This window comes from Rhinopithecus bieti, unplaced genomic scaffold (assembly GCF_001698545.2).
Source record: "Rhinopithecus bieti isolate Rb0 unplaced genomic scaffold, ASM169854v2 scaffold_1037, whole genome shotgun sequence".
Taxonomy (NCBI): domain Eukaryota; kingdom Metazoa; phylum Chordata; class Mammalia; order Primates; family Cercopithecidae; genus Rhinopithecus; species Rhinopithecus bieti.
In genome coordinates, this window is record NW_016803268.1 from 322934 (window position 1) to 344369 (window position 21436).

The following is a 21436-nucleotide window of genomic DNA, read 5'->3' on the forward strand; positions in this document are numbered from 1 at the left end:
GCCGAGATCGTGCACTGCACTCCAGCCTGGCGACAGAAGAAGAGTCTGTCTCAAAAAAAATAAAGGGATTGAGGAACCAGGGGACTAAATGGTCACCTATCCGTGATCCTGTCCCCACCCTCGCCAGACCCCGACCCTCCTTGTTTTCCTCGATGTGTATGCTTCTCACAGTGGTGGAGTGGTATTAATGGTGCACACAGAACCACTTTTTTTCTTAAACTTGTTTATAAATGTAATTTTTTATTAAACTTGTTTATAAATGTAATTTCCGATGTGGTGGCATCCAGCATCAGGAAGAACACCGCATTTACCTCCTCAGAGACTCCCAGTCACTCTGTCTGCCACACACAGCAGCTTGGAAGTGCACAGCTCTGTATTTGACTGTGTGAAGTTTCTGTTTTTGCAGTGAAGAGTCCTGTTGAGTGTCTTTACATCTGGTCTCCTCCTTCTCACAGATGCAGCCCTGGGAGTGAGGGCAGAACCCAGCTCTGCTGAGGAGCCCCTGGAACAGCTCACGGCTGCACTGGGAGAGCTGAGAGCCTCCATGACAGACCCCAGCCAGCATGACGGTGAGGATGGATGGGGGCTTACGCTGTGCCTCGTGTGCATAGCCCGTGGTTGGGGCTCTGTGGCTGGGCCATTTTCCCCATAGTGATGTCAGGGTAGTAGTCCAGTATTTGGTGGTGAAGACTGACCCCGGGCTGGTGGGTGTGGAACCTTTTTTGAGACAAGGTGGAAGGCTAGTCCTACTCAGGCCATCACAGACCCTTGGTAGAAGATGAACATTCTGCTAGTTGCATCTGAGTAGGCCGGATGATGATGGAGAAGAAACTGCAGTGACTAGGGTATGTGTTTTCCCTCGTCCTGACTGCCAGGGTAGATGTCACATAGACACACGGGCTCTCTGCCCTGTGATCCTGCTTCCATGTGACAGTTTTCTGTGAAATGTTCGTCATGGATTGAGAACATGCAGTTTATTTTTTCTTTTTTTTTGAGACAGAGTCTCACTCTGTCGCCGAGGCTGGAGTCCAGTGGAGCCATCTCGGCTCACTGCAAACTCTGCCTCCCTGGTTCTTGCCATTCTCCTGCATCAGCCTCCCGAGTAGCTGGGACTACAGGCACCCGCCACAACGACCGGCTAATTTTCTTGTATTTTTAGTAGATGGGGTTTCACCGTGTTAGCCAGGATGATCTCGATCTCCTGACCTCGTGATCCGCCCGCCTCAGCCTCCCAAAATGCTGGGATTACAGGCATGAGCCACTGCGCCTGGGCCGCAAGTCATATTTTTAATTGAGTAACTTGCATAGATTTTTATTATGAATTGATTATTTGAACTGAGAGAGGCTCATGGAGGCAGTTTTTTTTTTTTTTTTTGAGACAGAGTCTCGTGCTTGTTGCCCAGGCTAGAGTGCAATGGCGCAATCTTGGCTCACTGCAACCTCCACCTCCCGGATTCAAGCAATTCTCCTGCCTCAGCCTCCCAAGTAGCTGGGATTACAGGTGCCTGCCCCCATGCCTGGCTAATTTTTTGTATTTTTTAGTAGAGACAGGTTTTACTATGTTGGCCAGGCTGGTCTCAAACTCCTGACCTCAGGTGATCCACTCGGCCTCCCGAAGTGCTGGGATTACAGGCGTGAGCCACTGCGCCCAGCATTGCTTTTTTTTTTTTTTGAGACGGAGTCTCGCTCTGTCGCCCACGCTGGAGTGCAGTGGCACGATCTCGGCTCACTGCAGGCTCAGCGTAGAGGCAATGTTCACAAAACTGTTAGCACTGGCTGGGGCTGCAGTGCCTCGATAGTCTTTACTCAGACCAAGTGCACCAATTCCTGAGTGCAGCCTTTCAGTGATGTGCTTGTGCAGAGTGTGGGGGACATTGAGAAAAAGTTCCAGGGCTTAAGCAAGAGGTTGATAAATGTCAGATGAGTCCTGTTTCTAAAAGCAAAGCGGTTTTCACCTTCAAATGATGGAGTTGGGCTGTGTGTGGCCCATTACCCTGGGCCAACATGGAGCCTCCGGCACGTGCTTAGACAGATGTGGTGTCTGGAGGGCTGGCATGGGATTTCAGATGGGGAGCATAGAAGTGGAGGTTCATGTTGGTGAATGAACATGTCCCCCTCTCAGCTGATCAGAGAAAGGTAGTGGATGGCTTCTGCGCCCGTTTGCCATGACACATGCTCCATCACAAGGGCTGCAAGCCACCTGCAGGGCGACTGGGGGATGTGTGCAGCCAGCAGCGTCCATGGAATAGCACTTGATGGGAGGTGGAGCTCTCTGGGCCGTGGGAGGCGGAGCTCTCTGGGCCGTGGGAGGCGGAGCTCTCTAGGCCATAGCTGCCTCCCTCCTTTCAGGGTTCCCATCATCCCTAACTAGTTTCTCCATTTGCAGTTCTGTCGGCACAGGTGGCAGTGATTTCTGAAAGACTGAGGGCCGCCCTGGGCCACAATGAGGATGACAGCAGCGCTGAGATATCAAAGATTCAGCTCAGCATCCATGCGCCGAGACTGGAGCCACGGGAACACATGGTAGGTGTGGGGGCTCAGAACAAAGCAGGGGGTCTTCACCATTTTCCATTAGGCGGAAGCATTAGACTCAAGGAGCCTTCTCTCATTTTCTGTTCGACTTGCTCAGTTAGTGTGGTATCAGGTGTTCCAGGGCCAGGCAGCAGTCTACCAGGGTCAGCCACCCTAGTCTGTTTGTGTATGAAGAGCTCCTTTTACATTTTATTTATTTAATTTTGGAGACAGGGTCTTGCTTTGTTGCCCAGGCTGGAGTGCAGTGGTACAATCATGGCTTAGCTGGGACTACAGGCGTGCATCACCACACCTGGCTAATTTTTGCATTTTTTGTATAGATGGGGTTTTTCTGTGTTGCCTTGACTGGTGTAGAAGTCCTAAGGTCAAGTGATCTGTCTGCCTCGGCCTCTCAAAGTGTTGGGATTATAGGCGTGAGCCACTGCACTTGGCCTCTTTTTTTTTTTTTTTTTTTTTGAGACTGAGTCTTGCTCTGTTGCCCAGGCTGGAGTGCAGTGGCGTGATCTCGGCTCACTGCAACCTCCACCTCCTGGGCTCAAGCAGTTCTCCTGCCTCAGCTTCCTGGGTAGCTGGGATTACAGGTGCACACCACTACGCCCAGCTGATTTTTGTATTTTTAGTAAAGACTGGGTTTCATCCTGTTGACCAGCTTGGGCTCGACTGCCTCTTTAGAACATGCAACAGAGGCTGTTTGTGGCCCCAGAACCTAAAATATTTTTCTGGTGCCTTACACACAAGGTTTGCCAATCCCGCCCACTGCTGTAGAATTTTGTGACTGGCAATTACATGAGGGCTGTTGTTCCCAGGATTGGGGAATGGGGGCCTGGATACCAGTTTGCATCGTCATGTGCCCTCCAAACATAAGCCTGTTTTGGAGTTCTGTTTGCAAAGCGGAATTGCGATGTCTGTGGCGGGAGAACTGGCCGGCTTCCTTCCTGCTGCTCCTGTCCCCGGGACGCTGCGCTCACAAGAACCGTGTCTCCACAGGCTGTGGACCTCCTGCTGACGTCTTTCTGTCAGAACCTGATGGCAGCCTCCAGTGTCGCTCCCCCGGAGAGGTGAAGGCACAGGCGGCTTCCTGGGTGGTGGGGCTCCTCTGGGTGCCGCCTCCTGCTGGCCAAGGCTGCAGGCCAGGGACGCATGAGCTTGTCTCCGCGGGAGCATGCAGCGAGGCTGAGTTTCATCAAATAGGTCGCAGCAGAAGTCGGGAAGCACTGCAGAAGATGGGTTGTCTTCCAGAAAGACCGTTATTTTGGGGAACAACTTGGCTGTTTCTTGGGCCGCTGGTGCCTGGGTTAGCTGTTGTAGGTATGTGCAGGATTGAATGGCCAGTACTGATGGTTTTGCGGCTGTCCCTGCAGGCAGGGCCTCTGGGCTACCCTCTTCATGAGGACCATGTGTGGACGCGCGCTCCCTGCAGTGCTCACCCGGCTCTGCCAGCTGCTCCATCACCAGGTGAGGCTCTGCTTCACGGGGCCACCGTTGGGGGCCCACTCTGAGGGCCAGGCTGCTGCTTCCCGGCTTGTCTTCGGTGCCTTGGAAAATTCCAGCTGGGAAGAGGGCGGTCTGCTCTGCCACCCTCGTTCTCGTTGCAGGGCCCAAGTCTGAGTGCCCCACATGTGCTGGGATTGGCTGCCCTGGCCGTGCACCTGGGTGAGTCCAGGTCTGCGCTCCCGGAGGTGGATGTGGGTCCTCCTGCCCCTGATGCTGGCCTTCCTGTCCCTGCACTCTTTGACAGCCTCCTGACCTGTAGGACGAGGGATTCCTTGCTCTTCTGCCTGAAGTGAGCTGTTCTTCCACAGTTGTGTCTTCTCTCCTCTCTCTAGAAAAGTGATGCATGCTCGTTTGATAAAATTAGAAGAGACAGACGTGCAGACATACCACCCAAAGATAACCACTTTTTAGCATTTTGGTATATATCCTTCCAGAATTTTATCTGTCATATGTTTATAATATGTATGCATTTGTTTCTTCATAAAAATGAGATCATACTATACTAAACTGCTGAAATTAATAGTAGATTGTAACTGTCTACATTGTTAAGCATTCTTTGTTGTCCTGGTGAGAGCTGCTTTGTTTTGTCTTGGGGTTGTCTGGCCCTTGGTTGGACCAGCTTCCTCTGGTCAGGTTCTTCGGCACCCCGTGGTGAGCAGCTTCCCAGTGTGTACATGTACACTTCAGGCTCGAGAATGGTCTGCTCAGGGCCTCAAGGGCTCCCTGCAGCTGCCACGCAGAGGCAGAGGCCAGGACGGAATCCCTGCAGCTGCCACGCAGGGGCAGAGGCCAGGATGGAATCCCTGCAGCTGCCACGCAGGGGCAGAGGCCAGGACGAAAGGCTGGGAGACTCCAGTGGTCATTGCTCTCTGGGGCTTGGCTTGCAGCTCCTGGGTCTCTTGGGCAGAGGTAGCCGAGGTCGGGACAGAAGCCCTGTTACGATTTCAGAGACCCTGTGAGGAAAGGGGAGAGCTGGCATTATGACGGGGTCTGAACAACAGAGAACTTAGAAGAGGCTCAAGAAATGTACGTGGAGCAAGGAGAGGGAGTCCGATGGCAGCTGTGTGGATCCCACACTCAGACATGGGCCATGGGGAGCAGGCAGTGGGTACTCTGGGGGTTCAGAGCCCCTCCCAGGTGCTTGGCCCCACCAAATAGTCCCCACTCACCCCAGGCCCCAAACACTGAGTGCTGGGTATTGGCATGAGAGGCACACAGCCGATGGAGAAGTTGGGAGCTGGTGAGGAGGGAGGCGTCTAGGTGACTTGGGGGAGACAGGGCCATCCCCTTTTAGGAACACAGAGATGCCTCAGGATATATATCCAAGTGAAGAAAGCAAAATACTGAACTCTGTCTCAGATGCTACTTTTTGCATAAGAAAGGGAGAATGAAATGTATATTTGGTGTTTTTAGGTTTTTTTTTTTTTTTTTTTGAGACAGAGTCTCACTCTGTCGTCTAGGCTGGAATGCAGTAGCATGATCTTGGCTCACTGCAACCTCCGCCTCCCAGGTTCAAGCAGTTCTTGTGCCTCAGTTTCTTGAGTAGCTGAGACTACAGGTGTGCACCACCACGCCCAGCTAGTTTATGTATTTTTAGTAGACATGGGATTTTGCCATGTTGGCCAGGCTGGTCTTGAACTCCTGACCTCGGGTGATCTGCCCACCTTGGACTTCCGAAGTGTTAGGATTACAGGCGTGAGCATCGCGCCCGGCTCAAATATGCATCTGAAAAACAGAAACATTAGACCCCTAAGAACACCATGACAGTGCTTTGGCATCTCCATTGCCTCATGGAATCTCACTCTGACGTTCTTGGTTACAAGTGAGAATTTTTCACATGGGTATTACTGTAGGTACGTATGTTGAGTAAATGAGACATTTCTTGCTGTGTCCCCCAGGCTGACGTGATCCTCCCGCCTCAGCCTCCCAGTAGCTGAGATCACAGGCGCACATCCTCACACCCAGCTAGTGAGAGATGGAGTCTCACTGTGTTGCCCAAGCTGGTCCTGAACTTCTGGGTTTAAGTGATCCCCTGAGCTGTGATTGTGCCACTGCACTCCAGCCTGGGCATCAGAGTAAGGCCCTGTATCAAAGAAAAAATAAACCAAGGACTGGGCCAGGCATGGTGGCTAACGCTATAATCCCAGCACTTTCAGAGGCTGAAGTGGGCAGATCACTTGAGGTCAGGAGTTCGAGACCAGCCTGGCCAACATGGTGAAACCCCGTCTCTACTAAAAAAATTTAAAAATTGACTGGGTGCGGTGACTCATGTCTGTAATCCCAGCACTTTGGGAAGCCAAGGTGGGCGGATCGCGAAGTCAGGAGATCGAGACCATCTTGGCTAACACAGTGAAACCCCATCTCTACTAAAAATACAAAAAATTAGCTGGGCATGGTGGCATGCGCCTGTAGTCCCAGCTACTCAGGAGGCTGAGGCAGGAGAATTGCTTGAACCTGGGAGGCAGAGCTTGCAGTGAGCCGAAATCACGCCACGCCACTCCACTCTGGCCTGGCAACAAAGCGAGACTCCGTCTCAAAAAAACAAAAAACAATAACAGCAACAACAAAAAAATTAGCTGGGCATGGTGGGAGATGCCTGTAATCCCATCTACCTGAGAGGCTGAGGCAGGAAAATCACTTGAACCCAGAGGCAGAGATTGCAGTGAGCCCAGGTGGTGCCACTGCACTCCAGCCTGCGCAATAGAGCGAGACTCTGTCTCAAACAAACCAAAAAACCAAGGAACAGTGCTCAGGTCATCCAGTTTAGAATGCACTAAACTCAGTTTTGTGAAGTTGAAAGTAACTTTTTCCTTCATCCCTTATTTCGTATGGATAACATTTATATGTTATAATTTCTGTTTTCAGATTTTGTACAGCGGCAATTTCTTACTCTCTCTGCAAGTTTTCTTCCCAGTCACGAGATATTTTGCGCAGCTACTTATCTCCAGGCCTTATTAAAAAGGTAGGTTCAGTCATTTCCTATTTTTCCATTCTGCTGTACGTTTCAGGTTTACGCAGCTTTCAGACCGGAAGGCCGAGGTCTGCTGCCGCCTCATGCCCATCTCAGGGGCAGCTCCTGAGTCAGGCTGGCTGTCATGGCCACCTCTACTGTCTGCTTGGGCAGCCTGACTGCTGAGCGCTGCCTTTTCTTCTGTTCTCTGAGTGTAAAGTGAAGTTGTATGAAGACAGCTACATGTCTGTAGTTGTAAGGAAATAGATGTTGGTATTTATAGGAAAGATGAATTAAAAGATCAGTATTCACAAAAAGTATCTTTCTCTGGAAAGAAGAATTCTCATTCGTCTTGTCTGGTAAATGTTCCTTACATTGTTCAGAAAAAGGAATTTTTTTTTTTTTTTTTTTAAAGATGGAGTGTTGCTCTGTAGCCCAGGCTGGAGTGCAGTGGTGCGATCTCGGCTCACTGTGCCTCCACCTCCCAAGTTCAAGCAATTCTCCTGCCTCAGCTTCCCAAGTGGGTGGAATCACAGGCACGTGCCACCACGCTCGGCTAATTGTTTTGTATATTTTTTAGTAGTGACAGAGTTTCACCATGTTGGCCAGACTGGTTTCGAACTCCTGACCTCAAGTGATCTGCCTGCCTTGGCCTCCCAAAGTACTAGGATTACAGGCATGAGCCATCGTGCCCGGCCCAGACAAAGGAATTTAAAGATGAGCATTGGAAACCCTGAATGTCAAAAGCAAAGGTGAAATGGCACTGAAACCAGTGTTGTCCTTTTATAGTATTTTAATGAATGCCTCAAGTATAAAATAGTGGTTTTTAGGCTGGGCTCAGTGGCTCACACCTGTAATCCCAACACTTTGGGAGGCCAACGTGGGTGGATCATCAGGTCGGGAGATTGAGATCAGCCAGACTGACATGGTGAAACCCCGTCTCTACTAAAAATACAAAAATTAGCCGGGCGTGATGGCTCACACCTGTAATCCCAGTTACTTGGGAGGCTCAGGCAGGAGAATCGCTTGAACCAGGGAGGTGGAGCTTGCCAGTGAGCCGAGATTGCACCACTGCCCTCCAGCCTGGGCGACAAAGCGAGAGTCCGCCTCAAATAAATAAATAAATAAATAAATAAATAAATAAATAGTGGTTTTCAACTGCAGGCTTCACATCGGAATCACCTGAGAAGCTTTTGAAACTACAGATTCCTGGCCCCTTTCCAGATAAATTATGTTAGAATCTGGGAGCAGCCCCTAGGATCCAGGATGCACGTATTTCCAGTTATTTCCTCTGAGGAACTTTGCCTCTGGTGCCAAGTTTTTAAATAAAACATGGTGTTGGAGCTTAGGAGAGGGCAACATGGTCCCTACCCAGCATGCTGGGCAGGGACGGCAGTCCTTGGAGCAGTCCAGTTGTAAACATGGGAGGCTCTCGTCTCCTCAGGGGCAGAGATGGACACGGTCATGCAGCACTGATAGTGTGTCTCGCTTGTCCAGTGGTGTGCGCTTTTGGTGGCAACGCCATTCCTGGCAAAGGCCTAGAGATGGGCGGTTTCACGACCCAGGACCAAACCAGCCCTACCCCTGGGAGGCAGTTTTGTTCCTGCAATTCTGCTTCCAGACATTTAGCTCAAGGAAACAGTCAGATGGCAGGAGGGTCTACACATAGGCTCTTCCCTGGAGCGCTGTGCACAGCCATGGCCACTGAGGGGCTCTGCACGCTTCCAAGGGCTGGACTGAGGTCCCCTGAACGTGGGGTTGTGTGTTGCACCCTCCCAGGGGCTGGACTGAGGTCTCCTGAGCATGGGGTTGTGTGTTGCACCCTCCCGGGGGCTGGACTGAGGTCACCTGAACGTGGGATTGTGTGTGTGGCGTGGCTGTTGATGGTCTGTTTCCACCTGAGCATTGGCTCAACCGCTTCCAGTGAAACTTGCATAATACTGTCTGTTTCAGTTTCAGTTCCTTGTGTTCAGATTGTTCTCAGAGGCCCGACAGCCTCTTTCTCAAGAGGATGCAGCCAGGCTTTCCTGGAGACCCTTGTACCTTCCTTCCGCAGACTGGCAGAGAGCTGCCCTCTCTCTCTGGACACACAGAACCTTCCGAGAGCTGTTGAAAGAGGAAGATGTTCATGTAGGTCACCGTTCCTTCCCCTGCGTTGTGCCACATCCTGAGTCTAGGGTTTGTGTGTGCAGACTGTCTCCTCAGAGGCAAGAACGGCAGCACCTAGGTGGTTTGATTAGAATCTTGACTGACATCATTGTGGCCTCATGTGCAGCTGTTAAGAAATTATACAGAGACTGGGCACAGTGCTCACACCTGTGATCCCAGCACTGTGGGAGGCCAAGGCGGGTGGATCACCTGAACTCAGGAGTTTGAGACCAGCCCAGGCAACATGGTGAAACCCTATCTCTACAAAAAAGGCAAAAATTAGCTGGGCGCAGTGGGGTGCACCTGTAGTTCTAGCTGCTTGGGAGGCTGAGGCAGGAGAATCGCTTGAGCCTGGGAGGTGGAGGTTGCAGTGAGCCAAGATCATGCCATTCTACTCCCGCCTGGATGACACAGCGAGACCCTGACTCAAAAAAATAAATTAATAAATACAGAGAAACCCTGCTATACTTTCTGAGTTTCTCCCAACACAAACTTCTTTTATTTTTAGTGATATGTTCTTTGCGACAACGTCTGGCTGTGTTCAGTGGTGCAGTCTTGGCTCACTGCAGCCTCTGCAGGTTCAAGCGATTCTCGTACCTCAGCCTCTCCAGTAGTTGGGACTACAGGCGCCCGCCAGGCGTGCAGAAGTGAGCCTAGAGACGCTGAGTGGCGTCTCTAGGTTAGTAGTACAAACACCTCAAGGTTATTGTACTACTTTTTTCTGCTTTTTTTTTATTGTTAACTATGTTAGCTACACAAAAGTAAGTATGATGCTGTGTTTTGATGTGAGGAATGATGACCAGGCGCAGTAGAAAAAGAAAAGGAAGAAGGAGGCAGTGAATAGCTCTGTGCCCACCAGCAGCTCGGAGGGAAACTTCCTGCATTGCTCCCTTGGCTGTGCCGCATCTGCGGGTGTCCCTGTGCGGAGCTCGGCAGCTTCGGCCTTTACCCAGATAGGAGTGTGCGGTAGGAGTGTTGCTGCTTTTCCTGCAATGTGAGGTTTGGAGATTAGTCCACAAATCAACATAGTGAAATTAGTCCCTGTTGATTCATGGAACTGTTTTAAGATTTACAAACAGGAAACATGTTAACACGAGTCGGACGCCATGGCTCATGCCTACGATCCCAGCACTTTGGTAAGCCGAGGCGGAAGGATCACCTGAGCTCAGTTCAAAACCAACCTGGTCAACATAGTGAGACCTTGTCTCTACTAAAATTTTATATTATTTTTTTTTGGAGACGGAGTCTCACTCTGTCGCCCAGGCTGGAGTGCAGTGGTGCGATCTCAGCTCACTGCAAGCTCCACCTCCCGGGTTCACACCATTCTCCTGCCTCAGCCTCCTGAGTAGCTGGGTCTACAGGCGCCGCCACCACGCCCAGCTAATTTTTTGTATTTTTAGTGGAGACCGGTTTTCACCATGTTAGCCAGGATGGTCTCAATCTCCTGACCTCGTGATCCGCCCGTCTCGGCCTCCCAAAGTGCTGGGATTACAGGCGTGAGCCACGGCCCCTGGCCCTGTATGTGTGTGTGTGTGTGTGTGTGTGTGTATTTTTAGTAGAGACGGGATTTCACCGTGTTAGCCAGGATGGTCTTGATCTCCTGACCTCATGATCCGCCTCCTCAGCCTCCCAAAGTGCTGGGATTACAGGTATGAACCACCACGCTTGGCCTACTAAAAATGTTTTTTTAAAAACTTACCTGGTCATGGTGATGTGCACCTGCAGTCCCAACCATCTGAGAGGCTGAGGGGGAGGATGCTGGAGTCCAGGAGGCAGAGCCTGCCATGAGCTACGATTGTATCACTGCACACACTCCAGCCTGGGCAGCAGACCCTGTTTCTAAAAATAAATGAATGTATGCTACTGTGAATAGCTGTAGAATGTTGTTGTTTTCTTTTTTCTTTTTTTTTCTTTTTTTTCTCCTTTTTATAGATAGTTCTCACTCTGTTGCTTACTGCAGCCTTGACCTCCTGGGCTCAAGCGATCCTCCCGCCTCAGCCTCCCAAGAGGCTGGGACCACACATACGTGCCACCATGCCTGGCTGATTTTTAAATCTTTTGTAGAGACAGGGTCTTGCCATGTTGCCTAGGCTCAAGCAATCTGCTGGCCTCAGTCTCCCAAAGTGTGGGATTACAGGCATGAGCCACCGTACCGAGGCAATTTTTAAATGAGATGGGGTCTTACTATGTTGCCCAGACTAAAATAGCCCTTTTATACTTGGAAATAAAGGATTACAGTGCTAACATCTTTGTGCTAGGGAAATCTTGTAAGAAACAATTCCTGACAAAACTAAAGTTTCCTGTGGAACTCTCAGCTGCAATTTCATTATAACACAGGGACACGGAGGGCTGCGTATGAGATGAAATGACAAACTGTTTTATAAACCTGTGGGTGGATTGTGTGTTCTGTCCTCATTGTATTGAATTGCTCCCTTTCTCTCAGTTAACTTACCAAGACTGGTTACACCTGGAGCTGGAAATTCAACCTGAAGCTGATGCTCTTTCAGATACTGAACGGTATGTGTTGAAAAGAGCTACCCTGGCCGGGCGTGATGGCTCACACCTATAATCCCAGCACTTTGGGAGGCTGAGGCAGGAGGATCTCTTGAATCCAGGAGTTTGAGGTCAGCCTGGGCAACACGGGGAAACTCCATCTCTACAAAAAATAGAAAAGGAATTAGCCAGGTGTATGGCATATGCCAGTCATCCCAGCCACCTGGGAGGCGGAGCAGGAACACTGCTTGATCCTGGAAGGCAGAGGGTGCGGCGAGCTGAGATCACACCACTGCACTTTAGCCTGGGCAGCAGAGTGAGATCCTATTCCAAAAGAAAAAGGAGCTTCCCTTTAAAGTGTTACACAGTTTTCTACATTGTCTTAAAGCCTATGTTTTGACATTTTATCCTCAATTTAATGTTTTGTTTAACTGTTAATCTTTGAGCACAATTTTAATTGTTTTTTTTTGTTTTGTTTTGTTTTGTTTTGGTGTCAAGATGTATTAAAGCGAAATTGAAAAGTTTCCACGTGGTGGGGGGACCCGGGAGGGTTGCCCAATTTCAATTGTTATTCCTTTATTTAAGAAACATTTACTGAGCTCCTACCGTGTGTTCGACACTTCTAGAGTGTTCTAGAAGCAGGGAGTATAGAGGGAAAGAGACAAGGCTGCTCATATGGCACCTGTGTATTGATGAGGGCAGATGTGGCACATCGAGGGCACCCACTTAAACTTCACCCTGCCCTGGCTGGGCTGTGGCTGCTCTCCAGGAGCTGTACACCTGTGTCCAGGCCCTGGCAACACGCAGGTAGACACAGAAGTAGATTAAAGGTAGGAATGAGCTCTGGAGATACCAGACAGCAGGGCCATGTGAGAGGAAGTGACCAGGCAGGAGCAGAGGCTGGTGTGGAGCGGGTGGCGCAGACTTTGAGGAGAGGTGCTGGCCTTGACATGGGGGCACCAGGAAGTGGGTAAATGAAGCACTGACCCCCGTAGGTCCCAGGGCTGAGACTGAGACCATTTGAGAGGTCAGTTGTGCTGTTCTGGGCATAGGAGTAGGGAGCCCAGAGGCCCTTGGGTTTGAGGGTGTGGAGGTCAGGGAGAGGGGAATGTGGTCACTGCAGACATGGGGCATCCTGCTGGGTACATGAGCTTCGGGGTGCCTGCCACACCCAGACTCAGGAGAGGGTTGGCATCAGCCACCCTGTGGTCCTCGTCCTTCTGGCCGTCAGGGGCCCTCCAGGCACGTGCAGCACTGTCTCCTGCGCCTGGATCCTGGCATCAGATTCTGGATGAAACCAATAGAAGTAACAGGAAAAGGAAAACGGGGGCCACAAAAAGAACAACTCGCTGCTGCCTGCGGCAAAATGGGTGCCGATGGTTCAGGCTTGTGCCAAGCCTGCTCTGCAGGTGCTTCCTTCACACACTCCCGTTTCTCCTCCTGGCTCCTCTCTGGGGTGGAATCTAAGAAGGAGGTCAGAGGGAGGCATTGGTCTGGTACGTGGGGTCGTGAGGACCTCTCCTTACCACTCAAGTCACTGCTAAGTGGAAGTTGTGTTGAGATGTGTTCCTGGGATTTTCTTTTTTTTCTCAATTACTTAAGTGATACTTAGATACATTCTGTGCCAGTTCCAGACTGTGGGTAGAGCACACACCCCTTAGCACTCACATTTGCATGGTTGCATTTTCCTGGTTGTGGCTCTTTCTGTGTAAATGGATTGCAGTATTGATGGTTCTGTGCACTGCAGATTTGTTTGTTTGAGACAGGGTCTCACCCTGTTGGCCAGGCTGGAGTACAGTGTTGCAGTCATGGCTCACTGCAGCCTCCCTCTCCAGAGCTCAAGCGATCCGCCTGCCGCAGCGTCCTGAGTAGCTGGGACCACAGGCGGGCACCACTATGCCCAGCTAATTTTTTATTTTTGGTAGGAATGGGGTCTCCCTATGTTTCTCATGCTGATGTCAAACTGCTGGGTGCCAGCGATTCTCCCACCTTGGCCTCCTCTCACAGTGCTGGGATTATAGATGTAGCCACCACGGTTTTGAGTGAGTGTGTCCTGGAGCCCTTTCCCATCCACATGCACAGAGCCCACAGTCTGGACGCAGGTTGCTTCACCATCCCCTGCTGGTGGGCCTGTGAGTAGCTCAGGTGCCTTCAGGTGACTTTACAGCCTACATTTTTGTGCTTGCCTATTCTGTTCACCAAGCTCATCCGCTGTGTGGCCAGCAGTTACCCAGTGGGATGTCATCCTGAGTGGCCTTTGATCAGTGGAAGGGGGGCGGTTCACAAAGGCCACTCCTGAGACCAGGCCTTTCCCACAGCCCCAGGCACCCCACCCTGCAGACAGTAAGGTCTCATTCCTACTCCGAGGTCCCGTGCCGCCAGTCTCAACCCAGCTCTCACTACTAGTGCTGTGTGTGCCTTACTGTGGGCCTACTCCCTGGTTTTGGGGAACTGCTGGTCACGAAGCATTTCTCAGAATTGATGTCAGTGTTTGCTGTTGCAGGCAGGACTTCCACCAGTGGGCGATCTATGAGCACTTTCTCCCTGAGTCCTCTGCTTCAGGAGGCTGTGACGGAGACCTGGAGGCTGCGTGTACCATTCTTGTCAACGCTCTGATGGATTTCCACCAAAGGTTAGCAACACACACCGTATTAGGGTTCCCTAGAGGAACAGAACTAATAGGATATATACAAAGGGGAGTTTCTGGCCTTGCTGGCCACCGATTAGATGGTGCCCACCCAGATTAAGGGTGGGTCTGCCTTTCCCAGCCCAGACCCAAATGTGAATCTCCTTTGGTAACACCCTCACAGACACACACCCAGGATCAATATTTTGCATCCTTCAAACCAGTCCAGCCGACACTCAGTATTAACCATCACACACCAATGAGGCCTTACTTGGAATCATGGCAGCTCTAAGAATACATTTTTCTCTCACTCCAGTTGTGTTATGCAAAGTACACTCGAGCATATCACATAGCAAATCTAAATCAGTACAAAATAAAGGCAAACTTCCTTAATCGGTTGTTTCTTTATGTGTATAGACTTGTTAAGAGCAACAACTTTGGGCCAGGTGTGGTGGCTCACACCTGTAATTCCAGCATTTTGGGAGGCTGAGGTGGGTGGATCCCCTGAGGTTAGGAGTTCGAGACCTAGCCTGCCCAACATGGTAAAACCCCATCTCTACTAAAAATACAAAAATTAGCTGGGTGTGGTGGTGTGCGCCTGTAGGCACAGCTACTTGGGAGGCTGAGGCAGCAGGATTGCTTGAACCCAGGAGGCAGAGGTTGCAGTGAGCTGACTGGACAACAGCAAGACCCGTCTCAAAAAAAAAAAAAAAGGCCGGGCGCGGGGGCTCAAGCCTGTAATACCAGCACTTTGGGGGGCCAAGACGGGCGGATCACGAGGTCAGGAGATCGAGACCATCCTGGCTAACACGGTGAAACCCCGTCTCTACTAAAATACAAAAAACTAGCCGGGCGAGGTGGCGGGCGCCTGTAGTCCCAGCTACTCGGGAGGCTGAGGCAGGAGAATGGCGTAAACCCGGGAGGCGGAGCTTGCAGTGAGCTGAGATCCGGCCACTGCACTCCAGCCCGGGCGACAGAGCGAGACTCCGTCTCAAAAAAAAAAAAAAAAAAAAAAAATGGCAACAACGTTGTTTTTCTGTTCTGTCACCTGGTATTCACGGTGAGCAAGTGTGAAGCACGGCACAAATGGCCTAGCAGATACCGGGCCTCTCTCCATCTGAGAGGGATTCTCAGGACAGAGCAGTTCCTGAGGTGTTGCATGTGGGCCAGAAGGATGGACGGAGTGTACCTGGGGCTGTCCAGGCTTTGTTCCCAGCGGCCGTTGCCTGCAGCTGCAAACTATTGTGTTACAGCTTCAGCATTCAGTACAGATGGCAAGTGTGTATGCACTTTCCCTCCATGTCCCCTGCCTGTGGCAACCATGAATCCATTTTCTGTTCATGGATTTGCCTTTTTTGCATATTTAATATAAACAGAATCACATAGTATGTGGCCCTTTGTGTCTGTCTTCCTTGGCTGAGCAGAATGTTTCTGAGGCTCATCTGTGTTGTAGCACATATCAGCATACCCTTCCTTCTTATGGCTGACTGACGCTCACAGGTGTGGGGGCTGTACCAGCACACCCCTCCTTATGGCTGACTGACGCTCACAGGTGTGGGGGCTGTACCAGCACACCCCTCCTCCTTATGGCTGACTGATGCTCACAGAAGGTGTGGAGGCTGTACCAGCACACCCCTCCTCCTTATGGCTGACTGATGCTCACAGAAGGTGTGGAGGCTGTACCAGCACACCCCTCCTTCTTATGGCTGACTGACGCTCACAGGTGTGGGGGCTGTACCAGCACACCCCTCCTTCTTATGGCTGACTGATGCTCACAGGTACACATGTAGGCTGTACCAGCACACCCTTATGGCTGACTGACACAGAAGGTGTGGAAGCTGACGCACCTCTACCGTGGGTGACATCCCGTTAACCCTACTCCAAGAATGCCTCCTGAGATTTCCCATTTATCTGCTGTTACCTTAAATCCCACTCTTAGGTCAAAACAACCTTGAGGCCGGGCGCAGTGGCTCATGCCTGTAATCTCAGCACTGATAGGCCAAGGCAGGCAGATCATCTGAGCTCAGGAGCTCGAGACCAGCCTGGTGAAACCCTATCTCCACAAAAAAAAAAAAATTAGTCAGGCATGGTGATGCATGCCTGTGGTCCCAGCTACTCATGAGGCTGAGGTGGGATTGCTTGAGCCTGGAAGGCAGAGGTTGCAGTGAGCTGTGATAACACCGCTACATTCCAGCTTGGGTGACAGTGAGACCCCATCTCAAAACAAAAAAAACAAATTTTCCACCTTAAATCCAGCGGTTAGATTCACAGAGCGTTCTTGCTTTTCCCTGAGGGGTTGACTTCAATAATCCTTCCCTGTGGTATAGAAGCCCCACCTGGGGGTAACATTGCAGGGATGCATCATCTCTCTAGGCTGCCCAAGACATGACTTCTGTCTGTAAGCCCTTAAACATTTCTGTCTGAGAAACTGGATTGTTCAGCCTCTTTCTTCAGCTTCCCAACTTCCCCACCCTTTATGGGTAGGTTTGCACAGAGCTGCTCACTGCAGAACAGAAGGATCAGCCATATTTTGTTTATCCATTCACTTTGTTTGTTTGAGACAGTCTTACTTTGTCTTACATATTTATTTTGAAACAGGGTCGGTCTTTGTTACCCAGGCTGGGGTACAGTGGCGAGATCTCAGCCCACTGCAGCCTCGACCTCCTGGCTCAAGTGATCTTCCTGCTTCAGCCCCTCAAGTAGCTGGGACTACAGGCACCACCTCACCTGGTGGCTAATTTTTAATTTTAGTAGAGATGGGGTTTCACAATGTTGGCCAGACTGGTCTCGAACTCCTGACCTCAGGTGATCTGCCCGCCTCGGCCTCCCAGTGTGCTGGGATTACAGGTGTGAGCCTCTGTGCTAGGCCGGACTTGTTGATGGCCATCCTAGTGGGTCTTAAGTGCTATTTCATTGTGGTTTTGATTTGTACTTCCCTGATGGGTAGTGATTTTGAGCATCTTTCCATTTTCTTATTGGCCATTTGTAGATTTTCTTTGGAGAAATACCTATTCATATCCTCAGCCCATTTGAAAACCGGGTTACATTCATGTACTGCATAACAGTGTTTTGGTTAACAACGAGCCACATATATGACACTAATCCCATAAAGCCATAGTTTTTTTGTAACTTTTTTTTTTAAGTTGTGTTTTTACTGTACCTTTTTTATGTTTAGATGCACAAATACTGTTGTGTTCCAGTTGCAGTATTCAGTACAGTTCCATGCTGTGCCGGTTCATAACCTGGGCGCAGTGGGCCATGCCATGTGACCTAGGTGTGCGGGGGCTCTGCTGTCTAGGTCTGTGCAGCAGGCTATGCCATGTGGCCTAGACGTGCGGGGGGTCTGCTAAGTCTGTGCAGTGGGCCATGCCATGTGGCCTAGGCGTGCGGGGGTGTCTGCTGTCTAGGTCTGTGCAGTGGGCCATGCCATGTGGCCTAGGTGTGCGGAGGGCTCTGGTCTGTGTCGGTGCACTTTGATGTTCACATGAGGAAACCACCTAAAGATGTGTTTCTCAGAATGGATCCTTGTCATTAAGCAGTTCATGACTGTATTTATCTTACTGAGTTGTATGAGTTCTTTATACATTTTAGATAAAGTTCTTATCAAATATATGATATGTAAATATTTTCTCCCATTCTGTTAATTCTCTTTTCACACTCTTGATCGTATCCTTCAATGCACAAAAATTTTAAATTTTATAAAGTCCAGATGATCTGTTTTAGTTTAGCTCTTTAGGATTTTGATCCATTTTGATGGATCAAAAAACATTTTGGGCCAGCCACGGTGGCTCACGCCTGTAATCCCAGCACTTTGGGAGGCTGAGGCTGGGGGATCACTTGAGGTCAGGAGTTCGAGACCAGCCTGGCCAACATGGCGAAACTAAAAAAATACAAAAACTAGCCAGGCGTGGTGGCAGGTGCCTGTAATCCCAGCTACTCGGGAGGCTGAGGCAGGAGATTTGCTAGAACCTGGAAGGTGGAGCTTGCATTGAGCCGAGATTGTGCCACCGCACTCCAGCCTGGGAGACAGAGTGAGAGACTGTCTCAAAAAAAAAAAAAAAAATTGTGTGAGGTGGTCCATCTTCATTCTGTTGCATGTGGCCACGCAGTTGTCCCAGCACCATTTGTTGAAAACACGTCTTTCCCCACTGAATGATCTTGGCACCCTCGTCAAAAGTGAGGTGGCTGTTCGTGTGAGGATTTATTTCTGGCTCATTGTGTCCCTTGGTCTGTATGTCCGTGTGCACTGCACCATTTGGATGACTGAAGCTTTGTAGTAAGTTTTAAAATTGGGAAGTGTGACGCCTCCAACTTTGTTCTTTTTCAGGATTGTTTTGGCTTTTCTGGGTGCTTTGTAGTTGCATCTCATTTTGGGATGGGCTTGTCAATGTCTACAGAAATAGCTGAGATCCTGATAGGGCTGCTCGTGGGGCAGTGAGAGCGTCTCCTTTCACTGTGAATCATTTGTTGCTAATGTATAGAAACACCACTGATTCTTGTGTATTCATTGGCCCAAGTCATTTTTTAGCTCTTACGAGTGTTTTTGTATTGATTCCTTAGGGTTTTGTATATATAAGATCATATCTGGCCGGGCACGGTGGCTCACGCCTTAATCCCAGCACTTTGGGAGGGTGAGGTGAGCGGATCACCTGAGGTCAGGAGTTGGAGACTAGCCTGGTGAACATGGTGAAACCACATCTCTACTAAAAATACAAAAATTAGCTGGGCCGGTGATGGGCTCCTGTAATCCGTTACTTGGGAGGCTGAGGCAGGAGAATCACTTGAACTCAGTGGGCAGAGGTTGCAGTGAGTCGAGATCATGCCACTGCCACTCTAGCCTGGGCGACAAGCGTGAAACTCAGTCTCAAACAAAAAAAACAAAAGGAAGATCATATAGTCTGTGAACAGAGATAGTTTAACTTTTCCTTTCCCATCTGGATGCTTTTTCTTTTTCTTGTTGAATTGCCCCGGCTTGAACTCCCAGGGCAGTGTTTTTTGTTTTTTGGTTTTTTTTGTTTTTTCTGAGACGGAGTCTCACTCTGGCACCCAGGCTGGAGTGTGGTGGTGCGATCTCGGCTCACCGCAACCTCCGCCTCGCGGGTTCAAGCAATTCTCCTGCCTCAGCCTCCCAAGTAGCTGGAATTACAGGCACCCGCCACCACGCCTGGCTGCTAATTTTCGTTTGTTTGTTTTTGAGACAGTTTCGCTCTGTTTCCCAGGCTGGAGTGCCATGGCATGATCTCACCTCTCTACAACCTCCGCCTTATGGGTTCAGGCAATTCTCCTGCCTCAGCTTCCCGAGTAGCTGGGATTACTAGTGCCTGCTAACACACCCATCTAATTTTTTGTATTTTTAGTAGAGATAGGGTTTCATCACGTTGGCCAGGCTGGTCTTGAACTCCAGACCTTAGGTGATCCGCCTGCTTCAGCCTCCCAAAGTGCTGGGATTACAGGTGTGAGCCACTGTGCCCGGCCTAATTTTTGTATTTTTAGTAGAGAAGGAGTTTCACCATGTTGGCCAGGATGGTCTTGATCTCCTGACCTCAGATGATCCGCCCGCCTCGGCCTCCCAAAGTGCTGGGATTACAGGTGTGAGCCACCGTGCCCGGCCCCAGTGCAGTGTTGAGTAGAGGCAGCGACACTGCTTTGAGTGTAGAGAGGACATCCTTGTTGCCCCTGATCTTAGAAGAAAAGCTTTCAGTCTTTCCTCATTAAATTTGATGTCAGCTGTGGGTTTTTCATACATATCAGGTACCAGATTGAGAAGATTCCCTTCTGTTCCTAGTTTATTGAGTGTTTTTATCACAAACGGATGTTAAATTCCATCAAGTGCTTTTCTGCATCTGTTGAGATAATCCTGTGGTTTTGCTTTTATTTTATTGATTACTGCATTATATTGATTTGGGGATGTTAAGCTCTCCTTGCATTCTTGGGATAAACCTCCCTGGTCATGATACATAATTTTTCTATTTCCTGGGTTGGGGTTGGTAGTATTTTGTGGCAGTTTTTGTTGTTTGTTGTTGACTAATGTGAGGTCACACTGTCAGAGAAGCACAGCCATCACTCCACTCTGGAGGCAGGAGAACTGGGAACTCCAGCACTATTAGGCGATACTGAGGAAGATTTTATTGTATTTTCTTTTCAGCTCAAGGAGTTATGACCACTCAGAGAATTCCGATTTGGTCTTTGGTGGCCGCACAGGAAATGAGAATATTATTTCCAGATTGCAGGTGAGTTTGAGGATGCCACAACTCAGTGTGTTCACTTCATTTAAGCTGTGTCCTATTAAGATGTTTATTATAGTCTGGGTGTGGTGGCTCATGCTTGTCCCAGTACTTTGGGAGGCTGAGGCTGGTGGATCACCTGAGATCTATACAGGTAGACAGCATGTACCCGTGTGTGTTCACTGTCAGTCAACAGGCGTTTACTGGTGCTGGCTACCCATGTGTCTTCTGTGCCAGGCCCATCTTCCCCTCCCCCAGCACTGGGGCCTCCTAACTCCTTTTTATTTTTTTTTTATTTTTTATTTTTTTATTTTTTATTTTTTTGAGACGGAGTCTCGCTCTGTCGCCCGGGCTGGAGTGCAGTGGCCGGATCTCAGCTCACTGCAAGCTCCGCCTCCCGGGTTTACGCCATTCTCCTGCCTCACCCTCCCGAGTAGCTGGGAATACAGGCGCCCGCCACCTCGCCCGGCTCGTTTTTTTGTACTTTTAGTAGAGACGGGGTTTCACTCTTAGCCAGGATGGTCTCGATCTCCTGACCTCGTGATCCGCCCGTCTCGGCCTCCCAAAGTGCTGGGATTACAGGCTTGAGCCACCGCGCCCGGCCAAGCCTCCTAACTCCTTAGCCAGATGCTTTCCCTAGACCCACCTGGCTCCTCCTCAGTGAGACCATCTGGTTATTCCTCATAATAATAATAATAATAATTATTATTATTATTATTGGGACAGGGTCTTGCTGTGTCACCCGGGCTAGAGTACAGTGGTGCGCTCATAGCTCACTGCAGCCTTGACTTCCTGGGCTCAAGCAGTCCTCACAGTTTGCACCTGAGTGCACCACCACACCCAGCTGATTTTTTATAGAGATGGAGTTTTGCCATGTTGCCTAGGCTTGTCTCGAACTCCTGGGCCCAAATGAACCACCCATCTCGGTCTCCAAAATTGTTGGATTATGGGGGGGGGCCCCTGCCCCTG

At 50.0% G+C, this 21436-nt stretch overlaps 1 protein-coding gene across 1 annotated transcript in view; it reads left to right on the forward strand.

The window, feature by feature from the left end:
* Positions 1-21436, forward strand: part of FANCA (FA complementation group A) — a 75453-nt gene that overhangs the window by 42546 nt on the left and 11471 nt on the right. The window contains exons 20-29 of the mRNA XM_017871024.1: positions 456-569; positions 2387-2523; positions 3520-3590; positions 3894-3987; positions 4128-4315; positions 6892-6988; positions 8930-9106; positions 11568-11641; positions 14121-14249; positions 20389-20473. Coding sequence (XP_017726513.1) covers positions 456-569; positions 2387-2523; positions 3520-3590; positions 3894-3987; positions 4128-4315; positions 6892-6988; positions 8930-9106; positions 11568-11641; positions 14121-14249; positions 20389-20473 — 1166 coding nt within the window. The remainder of the gene's footprint in view (positions 1-455; positions 570-2386; positions 2524-3519; positions 3591-3893; positions 3988-4127; positions 4316-6891; positions 6989-8929; positions 9107-11567; positions 11642-14120; positions 14250-20388; positions 20474-21436) is intronic.